This window comes from Heptranchias perlo, chromosome 4 (genome assembly GCF_035084215.1).
Source record: "Heptranchias perlo isolate sHepPer1 chromosome 4, sHepPer1.hap1, whole genome shotgun sequence".
In the NCBI taxonomy this organism is placed as follows: Eukaryota; Metazoa; Chordata; class Chondrichthyes; order Hexanchiformes; family Hexanchidae; genus Heptranchias; species Heptranchias perlo.
This window is the reverse complement of record NC_090328.1, coordinates 91,515,145-91,538,291: the sequence shown is the minus strand read 5'-3', so window position 1 is coordinate 91,538,291 and position 23,147 is coordinate 91,515,145. Positions and strand designations below refer to the sequence as shown.

Genomic DNA, 23,147 nt, shown 5'->3' with positions numbered 1-23,147 from the left:
AAAGTGAAGACCAATTCACATGCTTTCCCACTAATTTTGCTGCATTTGACTAGGCTACAAATAGGCTTTAGGCTAGAACATTCATGTTACTACTGGCCTTAACAATTAACTAGAAGTTTGTTTTTAAAGCGGCACATAGGCTCTTTTGCAACCCTTTTTGTGCAAGGCCTAAAAGGATTAGTTCTGGATGACAGCATTGAGTGGGTTAGCATGAAAACATGGGTGCACACTTTCACGTGCTTCACAGTATATGTACTTCAACTAGGCTGAGAATTTATAACTACAGTATTCAAAAGCAATAGCAAAGATAAATGTACAACTATGTTATGCATAGCACATTGCTTGTTCTAAGGGGAAGAGCACATGAGCATTTCAGTTTACACAAAGCAGGACATTTAACTACAGTTATCAGTGCACCTGGTCGAGGACTGCAATTCCACGACCAATTTGTTCTTAGAAGAATAAGTTAAGCTAGATGCTTCTCTGAAAATAGAGTTTTTCAAATTTATTCCTGTTATGATAAAGAACTGCTATATCTCCCCATAGTGATTTAAGCATTAATTGCAAATTTACTTTAACGTTTCAACAGGATATCTTCCTTTTTAGTATGAAAATGTAAGCATATTTGTTCAAACTGTGGCTTTACCCATTGTACCACAAATGCATATATAACAAAAGCAGTGTCACTATAGTTTTAAAGAGCTGCAACAAGACTATCTACAGACCAACAACAAACAAATCTGATGCACTGCAATTCTGGTCATTAGGACAACAAAACAAGTAAACTTCAAGTAATGTTAATGCAGTCTACAAGAAACAAAAAACATACAAAGCATTCAGGTTCTTTTAACAGCACTTGGCATGTAGTCAAAAACAAAAAGCAGAAAGGTCCATAACACAAGGACTTATTTACATTACACAATGCTCAGGTGCAGTCTATTATGCTTTTGCATTTTCTAAATTTATTCTGACTGCTTTGAAATCTGTATTGCAAAGCAAATCCAATCATTTTTTCCACCCAATTCCAGCACAGACAATACAGCAGGAGAGTGTACATCACTAAACACCTTGAGCTTTAACAGAAGGGAATACTTTCAGGAAGAACACATTTTCCCCCAATTTTCAATAATTGATATATTTGCATGCACTGTCTCAATGTTAAGCCTCTTTTTAATTCTTGAAATCACAATTAAATGTGAGCTGTTTTGCCACAAATAACCAGGATGATCCACTGATTATACAAATGAAACCCACAGTGCCCACTGGTTCTACATCTTGGTAATACAAAGGTCTTCAAGGTAATCTCTACATCACAAGTCTTTCCAATAAATGCCAGCCACTGGAAATTTCCTGGTTTTAATTTTTCAAAAGCTCACTAGATGTCGTATGAAGAGATTCTCAAAGTAACCAAGTCAAAATATTTGTTCCAGGTCCTGTAAAAAGTTTCTCCAAATCTTTTATAAAAATAGATGCTTTTTTTTAAACCCACTTCAGCAAAGAGGCTCTCTCTCTTTGGCAAGGTACTGTGTTTACGAAAAAAAAAAGTTTTTCCAAGAACCTTACAATAAGGTATAATTGCAGCCCACCCTTTCCCAATCCAAAAATCTTATCAAAATAAAACTTTACTTAACATGTAAATAAAGAAAACAAATGTAAACCAACATTTCTTTGAAACTGATCACTTAAATGCAATGAATTAAAGGCAAATCAAATACTTGACCAAAATATATTTTCTTTTAAAAAAGGAAAAAGAAACAAAGCCTCACAAATTCACTTTATGTACTGTTTCAAGGCAGTTGTGTAAAAATCTAGGAGTCTTTCTTCCTTCAGCTGAAACAGTTTCTTTTAAAAGGTCCACCTCCATCAAAGGAGGTATTAGAATGTTTTGTGACAGGTAAAAAAAAACCTGCACCTCTTGTCTATTTTCAAAACATAAAAGCTATGAAAGAAGATTTAATGCAAAGTTACCAGCAATATAAAACCCTCTCATATTCTTAGGATGCTAAATGGTCATACTTCTGTCTTAACACTGACTTACAAAGTCTTTGCACTAGTATATAAAGTTTTGCTTTAACATGTCTTTTTGACTAGCTATATAACAGTTATGTTACATATTAGGCTTTGTGCGTTTTGTTGGTTTTGAAGGAGACCTGCAGTACTCTGTCCCCTAGACGGTATCCGTTTAAGCTGGCGATTGCCATGGCTGCTTCATCATAGTTGGTCATAGTCACAAATCCAAAGCCTTTACACTTGTTTGTGTTAAAGTCACGGATGACTTTCACATTGGTCACTGCACCAAATGGTCCAAACATTTGCCAAAGAATACTCTCATCTGCATCAGGTGCTAAATTGTAAACAAAGATACACCAGCCTGTTCCAGCATGCCCAGGGATATTGATGCCTGCCAAACTGGTCATTCCATCAATGGTCATTGGTGAAAACCTGCCAAAAATAAGAAGCTATAATGGATCCTCATACATTACTACAAAGTTGACAGTGAAAAAAGAAATCATTGTAATATAACCACTTTACACTGGGGCATATAAAAACAAGAGCACTATATTTTCTATACTTTCACTATTTAACCAAAAACATTTCAAATTACTTGTTTTTTTTGTGCGAACATCTCTATACCCAGATATAACAGACAAACTGACATTTTACATCAGTATGCAGAAGACTCATCTAATACAATCATGGCAGACAATACCATTGAGGGTCAAGTCTAGCTTTTAAAAAATGTTTAAGGCATATGGGGACTGTTCAACACAACTGCTCATCAAGCAAAGATTTTTCTTAAATGATATGTTTTAGAAAACGCTTCTGTGCTTCAATTTAACAGAGCACTTGGAGCTTAATTAAAATTCAAATAGAAATGTGAAATTTGTGGTTAGAAATGTGAATGTGAAATTTAGATTGAACTCTCTAAAAAGTGCTGGACAATCTGCACTATGAAAACAGTTTACTCATCTAAACACTGGTTTTATTCCAAACTGGTAAATTAACACCCATTTCACCCAATGAAATTAAAAGTGATTCACATCTAAAAATCAGTCAACATCTATTCTCAATCTAAGAATGGAATTAGTGTTTTAAAAAAAATCCAGTATTCTTTTAGCTTTAAGAGTAATTTAACTTGTTCAACCAAAACCAATTTCCTCAAAATTTAATTCCCCCGCAAGACGCAAGGATTGAGATTTGTAAATATAGAAATAAAAATTAGCCTCAAAGTCACTGGAAAGTATATAGGCAATTACCTCTTGACGCCATAAGCCATATTTAGAAGATTGTCCAACCTGTAAGAAACACATTTTGCAATTCAGTTGTATATAAAACAAAGCCACTACCCACCCCCACAAAAACAAAATTAGATTTGTACTCATTGTAGAAATAAGAAAGCATCTCAGCTTCAAATGCTTGCAAATATTTTAAGCCAGTCAAAACATCTGGTAATCAAAGCATCATGGGTGCTGTGTATTATTGAATAGGCTTTAAAAACTGAGGATATCACAGGTTATGGGTCTTTGAAAAGTAATTCAGAACCCACCTTTAAACAAGACTTACCATTTGCTCATGGGGGAGGGAAGGAAAAGAAACACTCAGGGATACATCAAGAAATTAGCACACTTGCATGCCCATTGTATCAAGTGGTCTCTTGTTCCGTTATACAAAAGGCATAGTTCTGAATTAGTTCTTTGATCTAAGGCTTAGGCTACAGAAAGTGACAAGGCATGTAATGGAACTTTATTTTCCAAGCAGAAGGTTTGTACATGGTCATTGACTGTCTTAAGAATGAGGAAGACCACATTTATTGCAGATTAGGCTATTACATTTGTTCCATCTTCACATACAAATAGGTTTATACCACTAGTGCAGAGACTTTCAGTCAGACATTTTAAGACCCATTCAGGCCAGCTTGCAGTACTAATGCCAGTGATAAGTCTGTTCAGAAAATAGTTGAGATTTGCCACAAAGTCAAACTCAGTTTACCAAAATGGCAGATCTAGTGTGCCAAAGTGGGTTGGTGTATCTCCTACATATGCAGTTCCTAATCAGATCAAAGCAAGGGTTAGGTGTAAAATTAAATTAAAATATCATGGAAACCCAGATTGAAGTGATTAGATTAGCTTGGCCAGGACTAATCTGAAACAGCAAATGTGATTTAGCTGATTAAAAGGTTTAAGCTTTCAGGCATTTTTCTTGAATCTGGACTCTACAAGATGTTTAAATTATCAATGATAGATAACTCAATGTTGCTGCCATGTGGATACAATATTGAAATTCCTGATCTAACAGCAATGGAAAAATCTGACATTGCAAGGTTAAAGCTTTCCTAGATACCACATGGCCAAGCCACCAAAACTGCATCTGGAGGCATTGAGAACTGCTGTACCACATCTGGTTCTCCAGATGTTGGATCCATATGTATGGGATTCAACAGATGGAGGACCAGATTTCATTTTAGAACCAGATTTCCTCAAAGCAGTAGGGGGTGACAGAATAGGGAGAAACTTTAGAAAAACCTTTCCAGTGAACCAAGAAAGTAAGAATTTCTGCTACAGAATTTTGACGATTTGTTCAGGCATAATATTTGGCTCAAATGGTCCAGACTGAATTCATCCCTCGGAACAGCTAGCGTTGATTGAGCAGGACACACTCACGCGCACCCCCCCCCCCCCCCCCCCAATCACCAGAATTTGCAAGTGATGTTGAGCATAGATCCTTTTTCTTCCTGGATTAACACATTAGAGATCAATGACCCTTTGCAGTCCAGTGGGAGGAAAACTTCACCTCAAGTGATCAAGAGTTAGATGCCTATGAAGTACTAGAGACCTACACTGCCTACACCTGGAATTTCTCCATTCACAAATGAAACCTAGCCTCACATGCTCAATAATTGAGCACGTCTAAGCGGTTTCCTGGAAAGACGCTCTTCAACTAATCGATATATAGTAGAGATGCAGATGTTTTTATCTGAGGAACTCAAATACTTGAAAACAGGAACTTGAACTCTCGCAAAAATCTACACGTGAGTGAACCCTAAATTGAGAGATTTCCTGCCAAGTGGAATTGCAGGTCTCTAATGCTGATGTGAAAGTATTTAGAAATTCGCAACTGTTGAAAAATTGCATTCTATGAAGCCTTACCATCTTCCTTTTAAAAAGAATCTCCTAAAATGTTCTAGTTCCATATGGATCAAAATACCTTCATAATCTGTGACAAGAATCCTGAATACCTTTTCTATAGTTTAGAAAGCTTCAGTATGTTGGCTCAATTTCACTTGACCCACTTACCACCTGTCCAGAAAAGAATCATGTCCCCAAAATTTATTCTCCCCCACCACAACCGAGGAAGAAAAAAATATTGCAAAGCATAGGGCAGACCTATATTACTACCCGCTACCAAACTATTTTATGCCTCACTTGCTTGAAAGCTTAATCAGATGTAGCCCCTCCCTGGATTTTCCACCAGTCAGGGTCAGTGATCAGTCACTTTTAGGGTGTGGAAGTTGGAGAACCACTGGCTGATTGATCAAAGTTCTCAGCCTGAAAAGTCTAATGGCCCTGGGGGACAATAAAAAACTATGCTGAATTGGATTGTGATTTTTTTTTTAGTAGCAAGTACAACTTTCATAATGGTACAAGTCCTCCAGGATAGCCTTCAGAAAGTCCTTTTGCTGGGAACATTCTTTACAAATGGTTGCTTTGGGGGTTTGCAGTGAACCTGAAAATATCAACCCTTGCTTTGTGTGTAACCTTATGGGCTTGGGAAGGTTTGGAATAGACAGGAGACTGCTCCATTCATTAGTCTTGGATCCAGAAAAACTCATTTTAAACATGGTCTAGAAGTGGCCACTGCACCAGTAAAATGAGCTCAAAATCTATTTGATTCATGACAATAATTTGCTCCACTAATCCCAAATTATGGTTAGAGACTGGATTGCCTAACTTCTTTAAAAAAAGGGAATTACTTATATTGGCATATGTCTACTATTTCAGCTTATCCAAGATTCAGCATAGGTACAGTGTAAGAAAAAAACAATTTTAGGTATTACAAATTCCCAATGAATGACATGAGCACCCAAGACAGGTTAAGTTCCGTGTGAAAATTCTTGCCTAAACTTGTCCAGCTACAACAGATGCAAAGCATGAAGCTTGCATACTCAGCATAAACTGATTTTATGTCTATGAATTTACCATTGGTCAAAGGCATCCGGTCTTGATTGTTATCACAGCCTTGACGTGGAGCAGACAAATGGCCTCCTACAGTTTGACTAAAGAGTTGTATAAGATGAGCTTGGTTGCTAGTTGAATTCTTGACTTCCGCACACAAGAGATTGCATAACACCTTTGGCAATCTCTATTCGCTGACATCTCTCTCCTTCAGATATACCTGAGCTGTGCATTGAACTCCCAACATTTCTGAAATGTCAACGATCTCCAAGGTTGCATTATTTAGTGGTGGAAATGGGAGGATTTGCAACTCTGAAGCACTTTGGTTTTCTGCCAGTTGAGCTTAAGGCCTAAGAATTCAATCTCATCTTTGAAGATACTCAGTGCCAGATTTACCACCTCTAACATTAGCACAAGGGCAACGTCGTCCGCATGGTTGAAGTCAGTGAATGCTTCCAAAGCCAGCTTTAGTTTGGTTCATGCTTTGACCAACAGTATGGGTAGCAGAAACGGATCAAGGCCGATGCGGCATCCTTGTTTAACTCCAGATCCAGTTGCGAAGGCAGAACTGGCACGTTGGCTACGCACGTGCAATTGGTTGTACCTTTGTATGGGAGTCAAATGAGTTGAACCAATTTATCCAGAGCACCCACACGCTTTAGAAGTAAATACATTTAGTTCCTGTCCACCAAATCAAATGCCATCTTGAAATCTATGTAGGAAACCCATAGTAGTTTGTGTTCCCCCTGTCTGGGCTATGATGTTAAGCCCCAATATTCACTCGTTGGTGGACCTGCCTGGTGTGAATTCATGCGCTATGGTTGTCTCTTATAAACAGATCTATAATCCTTCCAAGAACTGTGCGCACAAAGGCTTTTCCTGGGACTAACTAGTGATTCCTCTGGTTTCCACATATGGTTTTTCTGCCTTTGCCTCTTCAGATTGGATTACTCCACGCTTCTATCCTTGGAGTATGACCTCATGCTCCCACACACTGTGCATTAACTGATGTAGGGCTTTAATGAATGCCCCTCTGCCTTTCAGCAGATATTCCACATGCGCCAGGAAACAGTCCATTCTGGAGTTTCTTAATGGAAGTCTATTTCCAACACGATCGGCAGATTACAGTTGATTGTGGGTTCTGGTAATGGCTTCATTTATTGCTACTCAGAGCTTCAGAGGTTCTAGTTGGAGTATGGTTCAGGACGCTTTCAAACCATCTCTCCATTGTCTCCGGTGTAGTTGATAGTAGCTGACCATTATTGTCTCTGACTGGACAAGGGTCTGATTTACGATGCCCACAAAGAAGCCAAGTGTTGTGAAAGACATTTCTGATGCATTTAGATTTCAATAGCTGCTCTGCCTTGTTCACTTATTGAAATAAGTAGTTTTGAGTCTAAACACAGAACTTGCCTTTGCACTGCCCAGTGAATGCGGTATGCATCCGTGACACCCTTCATATGTGCTAAGCTCCTTTCATCTACGATGTCAAGGATTTCTTGGCTTATCCACTCATTATGCCATCTCATGTTTCCAAGGGAGGCTTTGGCTGATTGCATGGGCCACTGCACCTGTTATTCCCAGGGCAGTCTCCAATGCCTCAATTTATTGATAGTTCTGCAGTTAATGCTCATCCTTCAATTTGCTGATATCCAAACGCATTGAGTGAGCAGAGGTTGTTCAGTTTGTTGACAATCTTTTGGAGATATCAGCGGCTTGGAGAAGTGGTCAAAGCTGCATTCTGCACTGTGGTAGATGCGGTTATTCATCACTACCTTCCATTTTTCATTCACCAATGTGTGATCGATCTCTCTTCTGGTGTGGCCATCGTTAAGAGTACGATCTCCATCAATGTAGGTCCTTCCTTCAGTACCACAAGCCACCTATTTGTAGGGTGGAAACTGGCACAGAACTGGAAGTATTCTGTATTTTCATTGGCTTCACCACTGCCATATAGTTTGATTATCTGATCCTGATGAGGCCTTGAAATCTCCTAGGCAAATGACTAAATAGTTAGTGACGATTGATTTGTCCACATTTGAGGACTGCATAGAAATTCTCCTTAATCAAGTTTACAGTGCTGGTAGCAGTGTATGCCAAGATGCTAAAATGTCTACAGCAATGATGCAGGCAAGCACTGAGGGGTCTAGGTGAGTGTGATGTGCAGGACACTAAAGGCGCTCCTACTCTCTGGGGCAAACCAGTGTGAGGATCGTGTAGGATAGGCTCCCTCTACATGCCTAGCTAGGAGACCATGACTACTAGGGTATCTATAAATCGCACGGATGACTTCGTCTCAACCCATACCACATTGCCCATCGCACAGGTCAAAGGGCAAGGCACTTGTTGGTCTCTGCCAGTGACGCACCAAGTGGACTACAGCTGCCTGGAGAAGCCATGGGGGTTAGGGGACCCTCTCAGACAGCTGACCTGCAGAATATCAAGCAACTAAAGCTTAAGGACATGGTGAGAGATGCATCCTGGAACGCAATGAGGCTGTTGCCACAACTCTGCTGAGGGGGGGGGGGGGGGGGGGGACTCTGGTAGCTCATCATAACTGCCAGGCTGAAGGTGGTGCGATGGCTGGGAACCGAAGAAATACAAGCAGATAGATACATCATTTTATTTCAGATCACCCAAAACCATGGATTCAAAGCATGCGAGTTTAAGGCCACCAAAGTTTAGAATCCATGTTGGCCCTGAGGGGTGAACTATCAAAAGCTTCCAAGCATCCTTCAAGAACCTCCTCATTACCAGTGAGAATTTTTCACAGCAATTTATCTCCAACCTCATGACCTGCATGTGTTGGTGTGTCATATGCTGAAGGTAATTAAAACTTTGTAATCTGATGACCCAAGTTAATTTAATTCAAAAGAAAAAAAATCTACGGCATTATTTGCCTTGTACAAGTGATTTTCTACAGACAGCAATGGCAAGAGGCTCAGTTATTCCAAAGAGGAATGAGACTCAAGTCTAGGACACATCACCACCTACAGAAAGGGTTTGTATAAATTGGTATTAGGCAACCAGGCAGTAAAAGTTGAAAGAAGCCTTGCCGGGAAAAGGAAGGCTGAAGATACAAGTATTACCAGATGGAGCTTCAAGGGACGCTCAAATGTTTATCTAGAGATGGCAAACAGCAGTCAAATTGCTGTACAATACTGTGCAGCACTGATGGCATTGACTGGGCCAATGATAATTGGGGAGGGCTAAATTGGCAAGATTAAAACAGTATTCGAAAATGTTATCTGGAACGTAGTCATCCAAGGCCAACTGATGAGTTCGGTTTTGTTTGTGGTTCTCCCAAGAGCTAAACTGTACAAAAACCCATATCCTTGAAAGTTCAGTTCCTATTTTCTTCGTCACCAGTCATGACCAACATACTCCAATGGATAACCTGCTTCAACTAGACCACTGCTGAAAACCTAGTCGCATCCTCCTCTAGCATCAGTTCCTCCAACTTGGAGTACAACTTTTAAATTGAACCCTTTGTGACAAAAGAATGAACATTGAGGAAAGATTTCCCAGTGCTCTCTAAGCTCCACCGAAAGCTGAGTTAACAAAGACTGTTCTGGTGACCAACTGTTGGAATTGCCTGAAATCTTGGTTGCTAGTGCTGACTAGAGATTTGATTCTAACTAGAAAATCACCATTGACAATATTATTAGAGAACTGTATCTTCCACAAGTTCAGCAGTTCTGTTTTGAGCAAAAGATCCAGATCAGTGGCTAAAAAAAAAATGCTGAACTCGAGGCACAAAGACAATGCTGCACTTCTAATAAAGGGAAAAAAAAAGAACAATGCATTAGTGATGAGAGGAAGAATTGAGGGAAACTACAATTAAACAGTATAAAGATATTAGGGAAAGAGAATGATAACTACTTGGCTGAAAAAGTCAATCGAGCAACTTCTCAATTCTGGGGAAATGGATATCTTTACTAGTCAAAGAAAGAGAGATTGGTGGCACTTACTTGCAGATAGAAATTTAAACCAGGAAGAAATTTGAAAATTTGTACCTTCAAGAATTTTTTAAAAATTCGTTCATGGGATGTGGGCGTCGCTGGCGAGGCCGACATTTATTGCCCATCCCTAATTGCCCTTGAGAAGGTGGTGGTGAGCCGCCTTCTTGAACCGCAGCAGTCCGTGTGGTGACGGTTTTCCCACAGTGCTGTTAGGAAGGCAGTTCCAGGATTTTGACCCAGCGACGATGAAGGAACGGCGATATATTTCCAAGTCGGAATGGTGTGTGACTTGGAGGGGAACGTGCATGTGGTGTTGTTCCCATGCGCCTGCTGCCCTTGTCCTTCTAGGTGGTGGAGGTCGAAGAAGCCTTGGAGAGTTGCTGCAGTGCATTCTGTGGATAGTACACACTGCAGCCACAGTGCAACTGTGGTGAAGGGAGTGAATGTTTAGGATGGTGGATGGGATGCCAATCAAGCAGGCTGCTTTGTCCTGGATGGTGTCGAGCTTCTTGGAGTGTTGTTGGAGCTGCACTCATCCAGGCAAGTGGAGAGTATTCCATCACACTCCTGACTTGTGCCTTGTAGATGGTGGAAAGGCTTTGGGGAGTCAGGAGGTGAGTCACTTGCTGCAGAACACCCAGCCTCTGACCTGCTCTTGTAGCCACAGTATTTATATGGCTGGTCCAGTTAAGTTGCTGGTCAATGGTGACCCCCAGGATGTTGATGGTGGGGGATTCAGCGATGGTAATGCCGTTGAATGTCAAGAGGAGGTGGTTAGACACTCTTGTTGGAGATGGTCATTGTCTGGCGCGAATGTTACTTGCCACTTATGAGCCCAAGCCTGGATGTTGTCCAGGTCTTGCTGCATGCGGGCTCGGACTGCTTCATTATTTGAGGGGTTGCGAATGGAACTGAACACTGTGCAATCATCAGCGAACATCCCCATTTCTAACCTTATGATGGAGGGAAGGTCATTGATGAAGCAGCTGAAGATGGTTGGGCCTAGGACATTGCCATAAGATAAGAAGAAATAGGAGCAGGAATAGGCCAATCGGCCCCTTGAGTCTGCTCCACCATTCAATAAGATCATGGCTGGGCTGATCTGATCCTAACCTCAAATCTAAAGAACACGAAGTAGGAGCAGAACCCGGCCACTCAGCCCCTGGGCCCGCTCCGCCACCCACAGGGCCTTGACCGATCCGAACTCAGCTTCATGTCCAATTTCCTGCCTGCTCCCCGTAACCCCTAATTCCCTTTACTTCCAGGAAACTGTCGATTTCGGTTTTAAATTTATTTAATGATGTAGCTTCCACAACTTCCTGGGGCAGCAAATTCCACAGACCTACTACCCTCTGAGTGATGAAGTTTCTCCTCATCTCAGTTTTGAAAGAGCAGCCCCTTATTCTAAGATTATGCTCCCTAGTTCTAGTTTCACCCATCCTTGGGAACATCCTTACCGCATCCACCCGATCAAGCCCCTTCACAATCTTAGATGTTTCAATAAGATCGCCTCTCATTCTTCTGAACTCCAATGAGTAGAGTCCCAATCTACTCAACCTCTCCTCATATGTCCGCCCCCTCATCCCCGGGATTAGCCGAGTGAACCTTCTTTGTACTGCCTCGAGAGCAAGTAAGTCTTTTCTTAAGTATGGGCACCAAAACTGTATGCAGTATTTCAGGTGCGGTCTCACCAATACCTTATATAACTGCAGCAATACCTCCCTGTTTTTATATTCTATCCCCCGAGCAATAAAAAGCCAACATTCCGTTGGCCTTCTTGATCACCTGCTGCACCTGCATACTAACTTTTTCATCTTCTTGCACTAGGACCCCCAGATCCCTTTGTACTGCGGTACTTTCCAGTTTCTCACCATTAAAATAATAACTTGCTCTCTGATTTTTCCTGCCAAAGTGCATAACCTCAGATTTTCCAATATTGTATTGCATCTGCCAAATCTCTGCCCACTCACCCAGCCTGTCTATATCCCCTTGTAGGTTTTTTATGTCCTCCTCACTCTTTCCCCTCCCATCTTTGTATCATCTGCAAACTTTGATATGTTACTCTGTCCCCTCCTCCAAATCGTTAATATAGATTGTAAAGAGTTGGGGACCCAGCACCGACCCTTGCGGAACACCACTGGCTACTGGTTGCCAGTCCGAGAATGAACCATTTATCCCAACTCTCTGCTTCCTGTTAGATAACCAATCCTCCACCCATGCCAGAATATTAACCCCAATCCAGTGATTCTTTATCTTCAACAATAATCTTTTATGTGGCACCTTGTTGAATGCCTTCTGGAAGTCTAAATACACTACGTCCACTGGTTCCCCTTTATCCACCCTGTATGTTATGTCCTCAAAGAACTCAAGCAAATTTGTCAGACATGACTTCCCCTTCGTAAAGCCATGCTGACTTTGTCCTATTAAATTAAGTTTATCTAAATGTTCCGTTACTGTCTCCTTAATAATACTCCAAAATTTTACCCACCACAGATGTTAGGCTAACTGGTCTATAATTTCCAGCCTTCTGCCTACTACCCTTTTGAAATAAGGGTGTTACATTAGCAGTTTTCCAATCTGCCGGGACCTTTGCTGAGTCCAGAGAATTTTGGAAAATTACCAAAGCAACCACAATCCCTACTGCCACTTCCCTCAAGACCCTCGGATGTAAGCCATCAGGTCCAGGGGATTTATCCACCTTGAGTCCCATTATTTTACTGAGTACCAATTCCTTAGTGATTTTAATCGTATTTAGCTCCTCCCCCCCTAGAGCCTCCCGTTTGTCCAGTGTTGGGATATTCTTAGTGTCCTCTACCGTAAAGACTGAAACAAAATATTTGTTCAGCATTCTTGCCATCTCCATGTTTCCCACCATTAATTTCCCAGTCTCATCCTCTAAGGGACCTATGTTTGCCTTAGCCACCCTTTTTCTTTTTTTTTTATTCGTTCACGGGATGTGGGCGTCGCTGGCAAGGCCGGCATTTATGCCCATCCCTAATTGCCCTCGAGAAGGTGGTGGTGAGCCGCCTTCTTGAACCGCTGCAGTCCGTGTGGTGACGGTTCTCCCACAATGCTGTTAGGAAGGGAGTTCCAGGATTTTGACCCAGCGACAATGAAGGAACGGCGATATATTTCCAAGTCGGGATGGTGTGTGACTTGGAGGGGAACGTGCAGGTGGTGTTGTTCCCATGCGCCTGCTGCCCTTGTCCTTCTAGGTGGTAGAGGTCGCGGGTTTGGGAGGTGCTGTCGAAGAAGCCTTGGCGAGTTGCTGCAGTGCATCACACTCCTGACTTGTGCCTTGTAGATGGTGGAAAGGCTTTGGGGAGTCAGGAGGTGAGTCACTCGCCGCAGAATACCCAGCCTCTGACCTGCTCTCATAGCCACAGTATTTATATGGCTGGTCCAGTTAAGTTTCTGGTCAATGGTGACCCCCAGGATGTTGATGGTGGGGGATTCGGCGATGGTAATGCCGTTGAATGTCAAGGGGAGGTGGTTAGACTCTCTCTTGTTGGAGACGGTCATTGCCTGGCACTTATCTGGCGCGAATGTTACTTGCCACTTATGAGCCCAAGCCTGGATGTTGTCCAGGTCTTGCTGCATGCAGGCTCGGACTGCTTCATTATCTGAGGGGTTGCGAATGGAACTGAACACTGTGCAGTCATCAGCGAACATCCCCATTTCTGACCTTATGATGGAGGGAAGGTCATTGATGAAGCAGCTGAAGATGGTTGGGCCAAGGACACTGCCCTGAGGAACTCCTGCAGCAATGCCCTGGGGCTGAGATGACTGGCCTCCAACAACCACTACCATCTTCCTTTGTGCCAGGTATGACTCCAGCCACTGGAGAGTTTTCCCCCTGATTCCCATTGACTTCAATTTTACTAGGGCTCCTTGGTGCCACACTCGGTCAAATGCTGCCTTGATGTCAAGGGCAGTCACTCTCACCTCACCTCTGGAATTCAGCTCTTTTGTCCATGTTTGGACCAAGGCTGTAATGAGGTCTGGAGCCGAGTGGTCCTGGCGGAACCCAAACTGAGCATCGGTGAGCAGGTTATTGGTGAGTAAGTGCCGCTTGATAGCACTGTCGACGACACCTTCCATCACTTTGCTGATGATTGAGAGTAGACTGATGGGGCGGTAATTGGCCGGATTGGATTTGTCCTGCTTTTTGTGGACAGGACATACCTGGGCAATTTTCCACATTGTCGGGTGGATGCCAGTGTTGTAGCTGTACTGGAACAGCTTGGCTAGAGGCGCAGCTAGTTCTGGAGCACAAGGCTTCAGCACTACAGCTGGGATGTTGTCGGGGCCCATAGCCTTTGCTGTATCCAGTGCACTCAGCCGTTTCTTGATATCACGTGGAGTGAATCGAATTGGCCGAAGACTGGCTTCCGTGATGGTGGGGATATCGGGAGGAGGCTGAGATGGATTATCCACTCGGCACTTCTGGCTGAAGATGATTGCAAACGCTTCAGCCTTGTCTTTTGCACTCACGTGCTGGACTCCGCCATCATTGAGAATGGGGATGTTTGCAGAGCCTCCTCCTCCCGTTTTTATATAACTGTAGAAACTCTTGCTATCTGTTTTTATATTTTTTGCTAATTTATTTTCATAATCTATCTTCCCTTTCTTAATCAATCCTTTAGTTACTTTTTGCTGTCTTTTGAAGACTTCCCAATCTTCTATCCTCCCACTAAGTTTAGCTACCTTATATGTCCTTGTTTTTAAGTCGGATACTATCCTTAATTTCTTTACTTAGCCACGGATGGCTGTCATTTCTTTTACACCCTTTTTTTCCCCCTCAGTGGAATATATATTTTTTGAAAGTTGTAAAATAACTCATTGAATGAACACCACTGCTCATGTACCGTCTTACCCTTTAATCTATTTTCCCAGTCCACTTTAATCAATTCCGCTCTCATACCATCATAGTCTCCTTTATTCAAGCTCAGTACGCTTGTTTGAGAACCAACCTTCTCACCCTCTAATTGGATATGGAATGTAACCATGTTATGGTCACTCATTCCAAGGGGATTCTTAACTAGGACATTAATTAATCCTGGCTCATTACACAGGACCAGGTCCAAGGTTGCTTGCCCCCTTGTAGGATCAGTTACATACTGCTCAAGAAATCCATCCCCAATACACAATAAACTCTTCCTCAAGGCTGCCCTGCCCAATTTGATTTGTCCAGTTAATATGATAATTAAAATCCCCCATAATTATAGCTGTTCCCTCATTACATGCCCCAACTATTTCCTGATTAATACTTCTTCCAGCAGAGTTGCAACTATTAGGAGGCCTATATACTACGCCCACTAGTGTTTTTTTCCCCTTATTATTCCTTATCTCTACCCAAACTGTTTCATTATCCTGATCCTTTGTCCCAATATCATTTATCTGTATTAGTGATTCCTTCCTTTATTAACATAGCCACCCCACCTCCCCTTCCTTCCTGATTGTTAACTACCCTGGCATATTTAATTCCCAGTCGTTGTCACCCTGCAGCCATGTTTCTGTAATGGCCACAAGATCATACCCATACGTAGTTATTTGTGCCATTAACTCGTCCATTTTGTTACGAATGCTACGCACAGATAAAGAACTTTCAAATATGTTTTGTGACACTTAGTTCCTGCTTTTTCCTCTAACACTTTACCTTTTACTCCATACCTTCTGTCCCTTCCTGACACGCTTTCCTTTGTCTCCCTGCTCAGGTTCCCAACCCCCTGCCACTTTAGTTTAAACCCTCCCCAACAGCACTAGCAAACACTCCCCCTAGGACAGCGGTCCCGGCCCTGCCCAGGTGCAGACAGGCTGGTTTGTACTGGTCCCACCTCCCCCAGAACCGGTTCCAATGCCCCAGGAATTTGAATCCCTCCTCCTTGCACCACTACTCTAGCCACGTATTCATTTGAAATATCCTCCTATTTCAATCTGACTAGCCCTGAGGAATCCCTGCAGCAATGCCCTGGGGCTGAGATGATTGGCCTCCAACAACCACTACCATCTTCCTTTGCGCTAGGTATGACTCCAGCCACATGGAGAGATTTCCCCCTGATATATGTTTCATACATCCATGTAACAATTCTCTAGCTGAGGATTGAGACATCCTATGCAGAACATAAGAATAAAACACTTGCCCCCAAGCTAGTTTTATTAGACCATTTACAATTTGTCTCAGACTATCTAATACACTCTCAAGGAAGGTACCACACCTAAAACATCCTAAATTTCTGACAGTTCAACAACTAAGCAAAACTCCGGGATATGAACGTAGCCCAACATGTTACACAACCTGGTTGATATGGATGGGTACCACAGACCAGAAGGGTTGATTCTCTGTATATCACCAATAAGTGATGGAATCTCAGCTTGTGGTACTACTCAGTACCCAACTTTGAATACAACAACTATTTGCATAATCAGAATGCATCTAAAATAGAAGTCCATATAAGACTATGTGCAGTTTGCTTCAAATAAATGTAGCCAAGATATATATTGTAGGTAGTAGTTTAAATTCTATGTAGCATCTATTATACAAAAAACTATCGATTTTAATTCCCCAAAATAAAGTTCAGAATTTGTGGTGCACTTGAACAAAATATTTTACTTTTCAATCCTATATGACAACACAAGCAAAGAGGAAAACAAGCATGGAAGTTTTACAATTTAACTTGTCCTGTTTACTGCCTTTTAGTTTTGCTTATTAGTCAATTGCTTTTTAAGATAATCAGATTATTTGTGCAATTTGATGGTAGCAGACATATGGCACCATTTCAGACATTATGGCAAGGGCTCATATTTACCAAGTACTTTTACAGCCAGTGAAGAAAAACCTGAAGCGGGGGCAAGATTGCTGCAGGGCATACATGGGTATCCTTCCAGAAAAAAGGTAGGGGGAAGTATTTTAGTTCCAAAATAAATCATTTATGCACTATCCCAAAATGCAACATTTCAAACATTTAGATTTTGGATTTTTGTACTCTGGTAAACTTAAATATTTTATAAAAGAATTTTCAGAGACCATGACATGTTCAATAAGAAACCATGCATACCAAGACAATATTGTTTTTACAATTATATTGGAAGAGAAGGGTAGTCAATGGTAATATGGGCCCTTTAAAAACAGATGCAGGTAATATTGCAAATGAAAATAAGGAAATGGCAGACTTGTTGAATAATTACTTTGTGTCAGTCTTCACAGCAGAGGAAGAGGATAATATACCTGACATTCCAGGGAAACTAATAATGAATCAAGGTCTGGAACTCGCTAAAGTTATCATAAGCAAGAAAACAGTATTAGGAAAAATAATGGCACTAAAGACTGACAAATCCCCAGGACCTGATAGTTTCCACCACAGGGTTTTTAAAAGGAAGTAGGTGAAGAAATTGCAGCTGCTTTAGCCATAATCTTCCAAAGCTCTCTCGATTCAGGAATTGTCCCTTTAGCTTGGAAAACTGTAAATGTAACTCCACCATTTAAGCTAAGAGAGAAACCAGAAAATTATAGACCTTTTAGTCTAACATCTGCTGTTGGGAAATTATTGGAATCTATAATTAAGGACAGAGTGACTAAGAACTTAGAGATCCAACATGGATTTGTAATGGGTAGGTCATGTCTAACAAACCTAATTTTTTTTTTGAGACAGTAACTAAAGTAGTAGGCAGGGGAATTTTTATGGATGTATTTTATATGGACTTCCCAAAGGCATTTGATAAGGTTCCAAGTAAGAGACTGCTAGCTAAAATTAAAGCTCATGGAATTGAAGGAAAATTATTGACCTGGTTAGGAGATTATCAGGCAGTAGAAGACATGGTGAGGTGGCAGAAGACAGAGTAGGGATAATGGGTATGTACTCGAATTGGAAGGAAGTGACTAGTTTGTCGCACAAGGATCTGTGCTGGGACTTCAACTATTCACTATTTTTTTTTTATTAATGACTTAGAAATCACAAGAGAGCCATATATCCAAGGTTGCCGATGACACAAAGATTGGCGGCATAGTTGTGTAGACAGGAGCATAAAATTACAAAGATACTGATAGATTAACAGTGTGGGCAAAACTGTGGCCAATGGATTTCAACATAGGCAAGTGTGAGGTCATCAATTTTGGACCAAGGATAGATCTCAGAATTTTTTTTTAAAATGGTGAAAAGCTAGGAACAGTGGAGGTCCAAAGATTATGGGGTCAATGAACACAGATCACTAAAACGTAATAGTCAGGTACAAAAAATAATCAAAGGCTAATGGAATGTTAGCCTTTATAACTAGAGGGCTAGAACATAAAGGGAAGTTTTGCTACAGCTATATAAAAAAAACATTTAGATTACTGTGTAGCATTCTGGGCACCGCACCTTAGAAAGGAAATATTGGCCTTGAGGAGTGCAGCGTAGATTCACCAGAATGTTACCAAGGCTCCAAGGGTTAGATTATGAGGCGAGATTACATAAACTAGGCTTGTATTCCTCAGAATATAGAAGGTTAAAGTTTGTGTGAGAGAGTAAGTGAGAGACTTTTTATGCTGGTGGGCAAAGTCTAGGACAAGGAGACAAAACCTTAAAATCAGAACCACACCATTCAGGGAAAAGTTAGGAAACACTTCACACAAAAGGATGGAAGTGTGACACACTATCCTATAAAAAGCAGTAGATGCTAGCTCAATTAATAATTTTAAATCTGAATGATAGATTTTTACTAGCCAAGGGTGTTAAGGGATTATGGAGCCAAGGCAGGTGGATGGAGTTAGGATACAAATCAGCCATGATCTCAATGAATGGCAGAACAGGCTCAAGGGGCTGAATGGCCTATTCCTGATCCCATGATAAATTATATTTTCTCTTTAATGCTAATTTAATTTCAATTTTGGAATCAGACATTTATATATTTTTGTATTAGTGTTACAAAGTAATGTTGCTTGAGAAATAATCCTACAATTTTGCAGTCATTAGTTCACTGCTACAAATATAAACAATGTTAAAATCACTTCTGTTGATTGTGAGATAAATAATCTCTTCCCCATTGTTACCCTGAGCTTACTTCTGTGGTAAATATTCAGTTCCTTTTAGTTATCGACAAAAAAATGCGTAGTAATCATCACACTGTTCAGATATCCAACCTAGGTTGAAGTGTTTATTCTGGAGCCTATGGGGAAAAAAAATTAGTATTGACTGGTACTTCCAAGCATTTCTTTCACAAGGAGGTATGGTGAAGGGATTAATAATTTGTCCAGTGTCCTTTGATTAGTATCCCTTACAAACATTTATAGACTGTTCCAAGAACAGTCTAGTTGTTGTGATGTTACACTGCCAGTATCTTGTGCAATCCTTTTAGTACAGAATGCTGAAATGCAGACAGAACTGTCAGGTGTATTTAGAACACTGGCTTAAGCACTAGCAACTTTTCCAGTCACCACTTGCTTCTCCTTTAGAGACGTACTTACCAAGGAGCTGAATGTTTGTAATAGAAGGGTTACACACTTCAAAGGGCAGGCAACATTAATGGCTTATATGACAAGTTATTGATTTGCTCTTCTCATCACTGAACTTATCCAATGTTCAATTCAACATATAGCTGCCTCAGCAAGTTAATCACTGGCCATCTTTCAACATTGCATCAATATATAGCAGGCTGTGCGCAGGAAACACTATATAAGATAGATCCAAACTGTTTCAAAACAGTATTGTGGTGCTCCAAGTTGCTGTTATCTAAATAGGCATCTAAAAATTAGCTCAAGAATTGGCCATAAACCTTACTGCATGATCACTATATGAACAACTATTTTTATGATCTGTTTAATACTAGTTGAATTATTCCACAGACAAGGTCTTCATTTGTCTAAATTAAGTAAATCACAATATTGTGAATAGTCAATCAGATTCAGCTTATGTAAGTAAGAATGTCAGTCACCTGATAGTGGAAGCCATCTGGGACACTGCCCATTGAGTTTTGGCAGAGTGGGGAAATAGCTAAATTTGCACTGGACTGCTGCATGCATACAAAACCTGGTTATGTCTACTTGGTTCTTTGTCTCAAAAATGTAGACATGAGTCACGATGGTTTGGTAGCATAACATTTGTAAACATAATTAAATTGCTGCCATCTTTCATCCTAATAAATTAGGAGTCTTAACTTTGAGAGATGATTTTCTGAATGCTGGCAGCAAGAGACAATTGGAAACCCTGCTCTTTAAAGAACAAGACTTAGTTGGAAGCCAAAAAGTTGTTCTGACAGATCTAGTCATTACGATCTTCCATATTCTAGAGATTTTGCTATGGCAGCTGACATCAAGGCCTAGAACAGCAATTCCAGTATCCATGGATCACTCCCAAAAGTGGGTTATGGAAATGATGTTGTTCTTTCACCTAATTATATATTGTCCCCATAATAAAATGTACAAAATGGACAGTTACAAATTGGGACGACATTGGTTGCCACATCAGTAAGCATGGGGAAAATTCATTCTTCACACAAAATCAAGGGTTGGATGTATAATTTAGATTATTGGTTTCACTTTATGATCAGCAACTGTAGGTTTTGTACTCGTGCTTGGATTGAAACATACACACACATGGAAGCCTGTCCTCAAGGGACATCCACCAGGTAAACAGAGTCCTCACCAAGTATTTAATTCAGTTCTCAAATTTCCTCAAAAGCAGGTACATGCCAAGTCTACATTAAAGAAATGCAGAGACCAGTGGTGTTATCCTAAGGAAGCTGTGAAAATGTATACTTTATTTCTCCCCTACACACCAAAAGTTTTCCTTGACAGCAAAGCCTACTTATATAGGAGGCAAGGAGCTTCTGACCTCCAACTCAGTTAGATCCCATGCAACATCAAAAGCTATTCAGGCTCTCAACAAAGGACTGACAGTATCTCTGGGCTAATGCATCTACAAAATACATTATGGTGACTATCTTACACTCAACAATTGAAGAATTTAAGGTAATCAAAGGGAATGCTTTACTCTACAAAGACATACCCTGTTAATGCCAATGTATCAACTGGCACCACTTCCTCTTTTTAGTCTGTCAATATTGACTCAGATCAGCATTGAACCAAACCCAGAGAGTCAGTGCCCAAGGTTATTAATGAGACTACCCACATGAGACTTAATGCTCTGTTACTCCTTTGGAGCTGGCAGACTGGTCAGCTGATGGGAAAACATATGACCAGTTAGGGAGGTCAATAGAGCTCCAAAAGCAATCCCAATACTTTCACTCCAAGTTATGCAATGTGCTGAATGTGCATTCTTTCTTGTTGCCTGCTTAGTAGTGTACTTCTGTACAGAGGTCTCTCCAATTAGAGGAATCAAGCTTGGGATGATTTTCAAGCTAGTTACATCAAACCTTGTGGTGCATTGGCAGCAAGCTTCAGACTCCAAAAAGTGAGATTAGTGTTTTCAAAAATAAGTTCCCTACTAGGAAGAATATAGAACATCTGCAGATATGTTTATTAAAACAAAGCAGTTGGTCTTGACCATGGCCAGAAGTGACCAAGGTAAGCCAATGAGGAACAGAAAGTAGCTTTGTTGAAATGACTGACAGAACTTCACAAGAAGTCAACTTTCATAAGACTAATAGAACTAAACTAATATTGAAAATAATCAATGAAAGCCAGGACACTAATGCATTCAGATGATAAAAGGTTAAGAGCACAGCCAAAAGGTCAGGCAATTGGAAAGATCTGATTGAGATTGCTGTGCTTGGTAAGAAATTTAAAAGCAACCAGTATCTAGAAATTATTCCTCCCCATAGATTAAGTTACTTCATTTTCCTTTCCCCCCACCCCCCCTTAAAATTTTGACCCATCCTGAAGGCACAGTTTGCATAAAGGGCTAACAATTTTGCATTCTCATTTTCCTACACCAATTCTAGGAGTTGAGGAAGATGATGTACAAACACAAGTTATTGCAACTCAATATGCATTGTGTGCAGTTCTTTGAAATAGTGTGGCATTATAGCACTATGTAAATACAAATATTTTAATAAGATTTGAAAGCTGAAATTTGGGAGGTTGGGTGAAGGTGCAAGTTGAAGAGTTCATTTTCAACATTTACAGAAACAAAAACTATGTTACACAAATGGATGATAGCAGTGATGTTAAAGTAAACATTTAATTCAGCAAATTTTTCAAGTAGCACATAACCTATCTTTAAATTTAGGGAAAGGATTGTGGGCAAGATCTATTGAATCCTATACACATTTAGGGTGCACGTTCAAGACTGCAATGGTTCAATTGACCACTTTTCTCAGTCTGTACCCAATCTGACCACTTGTCTTCTGGTTTCTGAGATTCTACATATATGCTCCTCAGTCAGAGTTAAAATAGCCTCCCTATGCAAATATGTAGAACTACCAACCGTATTAGAGCGGATTCCACAATGTGGCAGTACCAGCAGGGAGCACATCTCAGTAAATCAAAAATATGCAACCTGTGATTTCCTGAGATGTATTTTGTGGTCATGCTGGATCACAATCACTCCTATATGGTTGAGTTATGAAGAACAAAAAATACACATAATATGCAAATAGAGTTAAAAAAAGTCACTGGCAAATTGGCCAAGGAATTTAGTACACATACCAAAATCACTGACCACAATCTTCCCACCTGTTATTGCATTTAGAGCCACTTTCCCTAAATACACCTCAGTTCTTTTGAAAGTTGACAGTATATAGTAAATATAAAAGCAAGGCTTTGACGAAATCAGGTCAGAAGATGGGTGCGTAGGGAAACAGCCATGTAAAAAAAGCTAAATTCCTAACACCATATTTAATAGGTAATCAAATTCCTCAGCTATTCAACATCCACATACAAATGAATCAGGTTAAACCAAGATACAAAGCATGAAACTTAATGAGCTGAGACCTCTACTCAACTTCAGTTATTAAACTAAGAATGTTTCTTCCAAGCATGCAAGTTGCTTCAGAAATGCTTTTGTCAATTTTTTTTTCAGCATTTCACAGCTTCATGGCATTTTCTTCACCTTTTATCCACTGTTCTGTCTGAAAA

The 23,147-nt window shown here is 40.6% G+C and overlaps 1 protein-coding gene across 1 annotated transcript in view; it reads right to left on the bottom strand.

Annotated features, from left to right (window-relative positions):
* Positions 1-1,995: 1,995 nt before the first annotated feature.
* Positions 1,996-23,147, bottom strand: part of elavl2 (ELAV like neuron-specific RNA binding protein 2) — a 77,662-nt gene continuing 56,510 nt past the window's right edge. Inside the window, exons 6-7 of the mRNA XM_067982236.1 lie at positions 3,258-3,296; positions 1,996-2,442 (exon numbers count right to left, since the gene is read on the bottom strand). Of these exons, the coding sequence (XP_067838337.1) occupies positions 2,115-2,442; positions 3,258-3,296 (367 nt within the window). The 3' untranslated portion in view covers positions 1,996-2,114. The remainder of the gene's footprint in view (positions 2,443-3,257; positions 3,297-23,147) is intronic.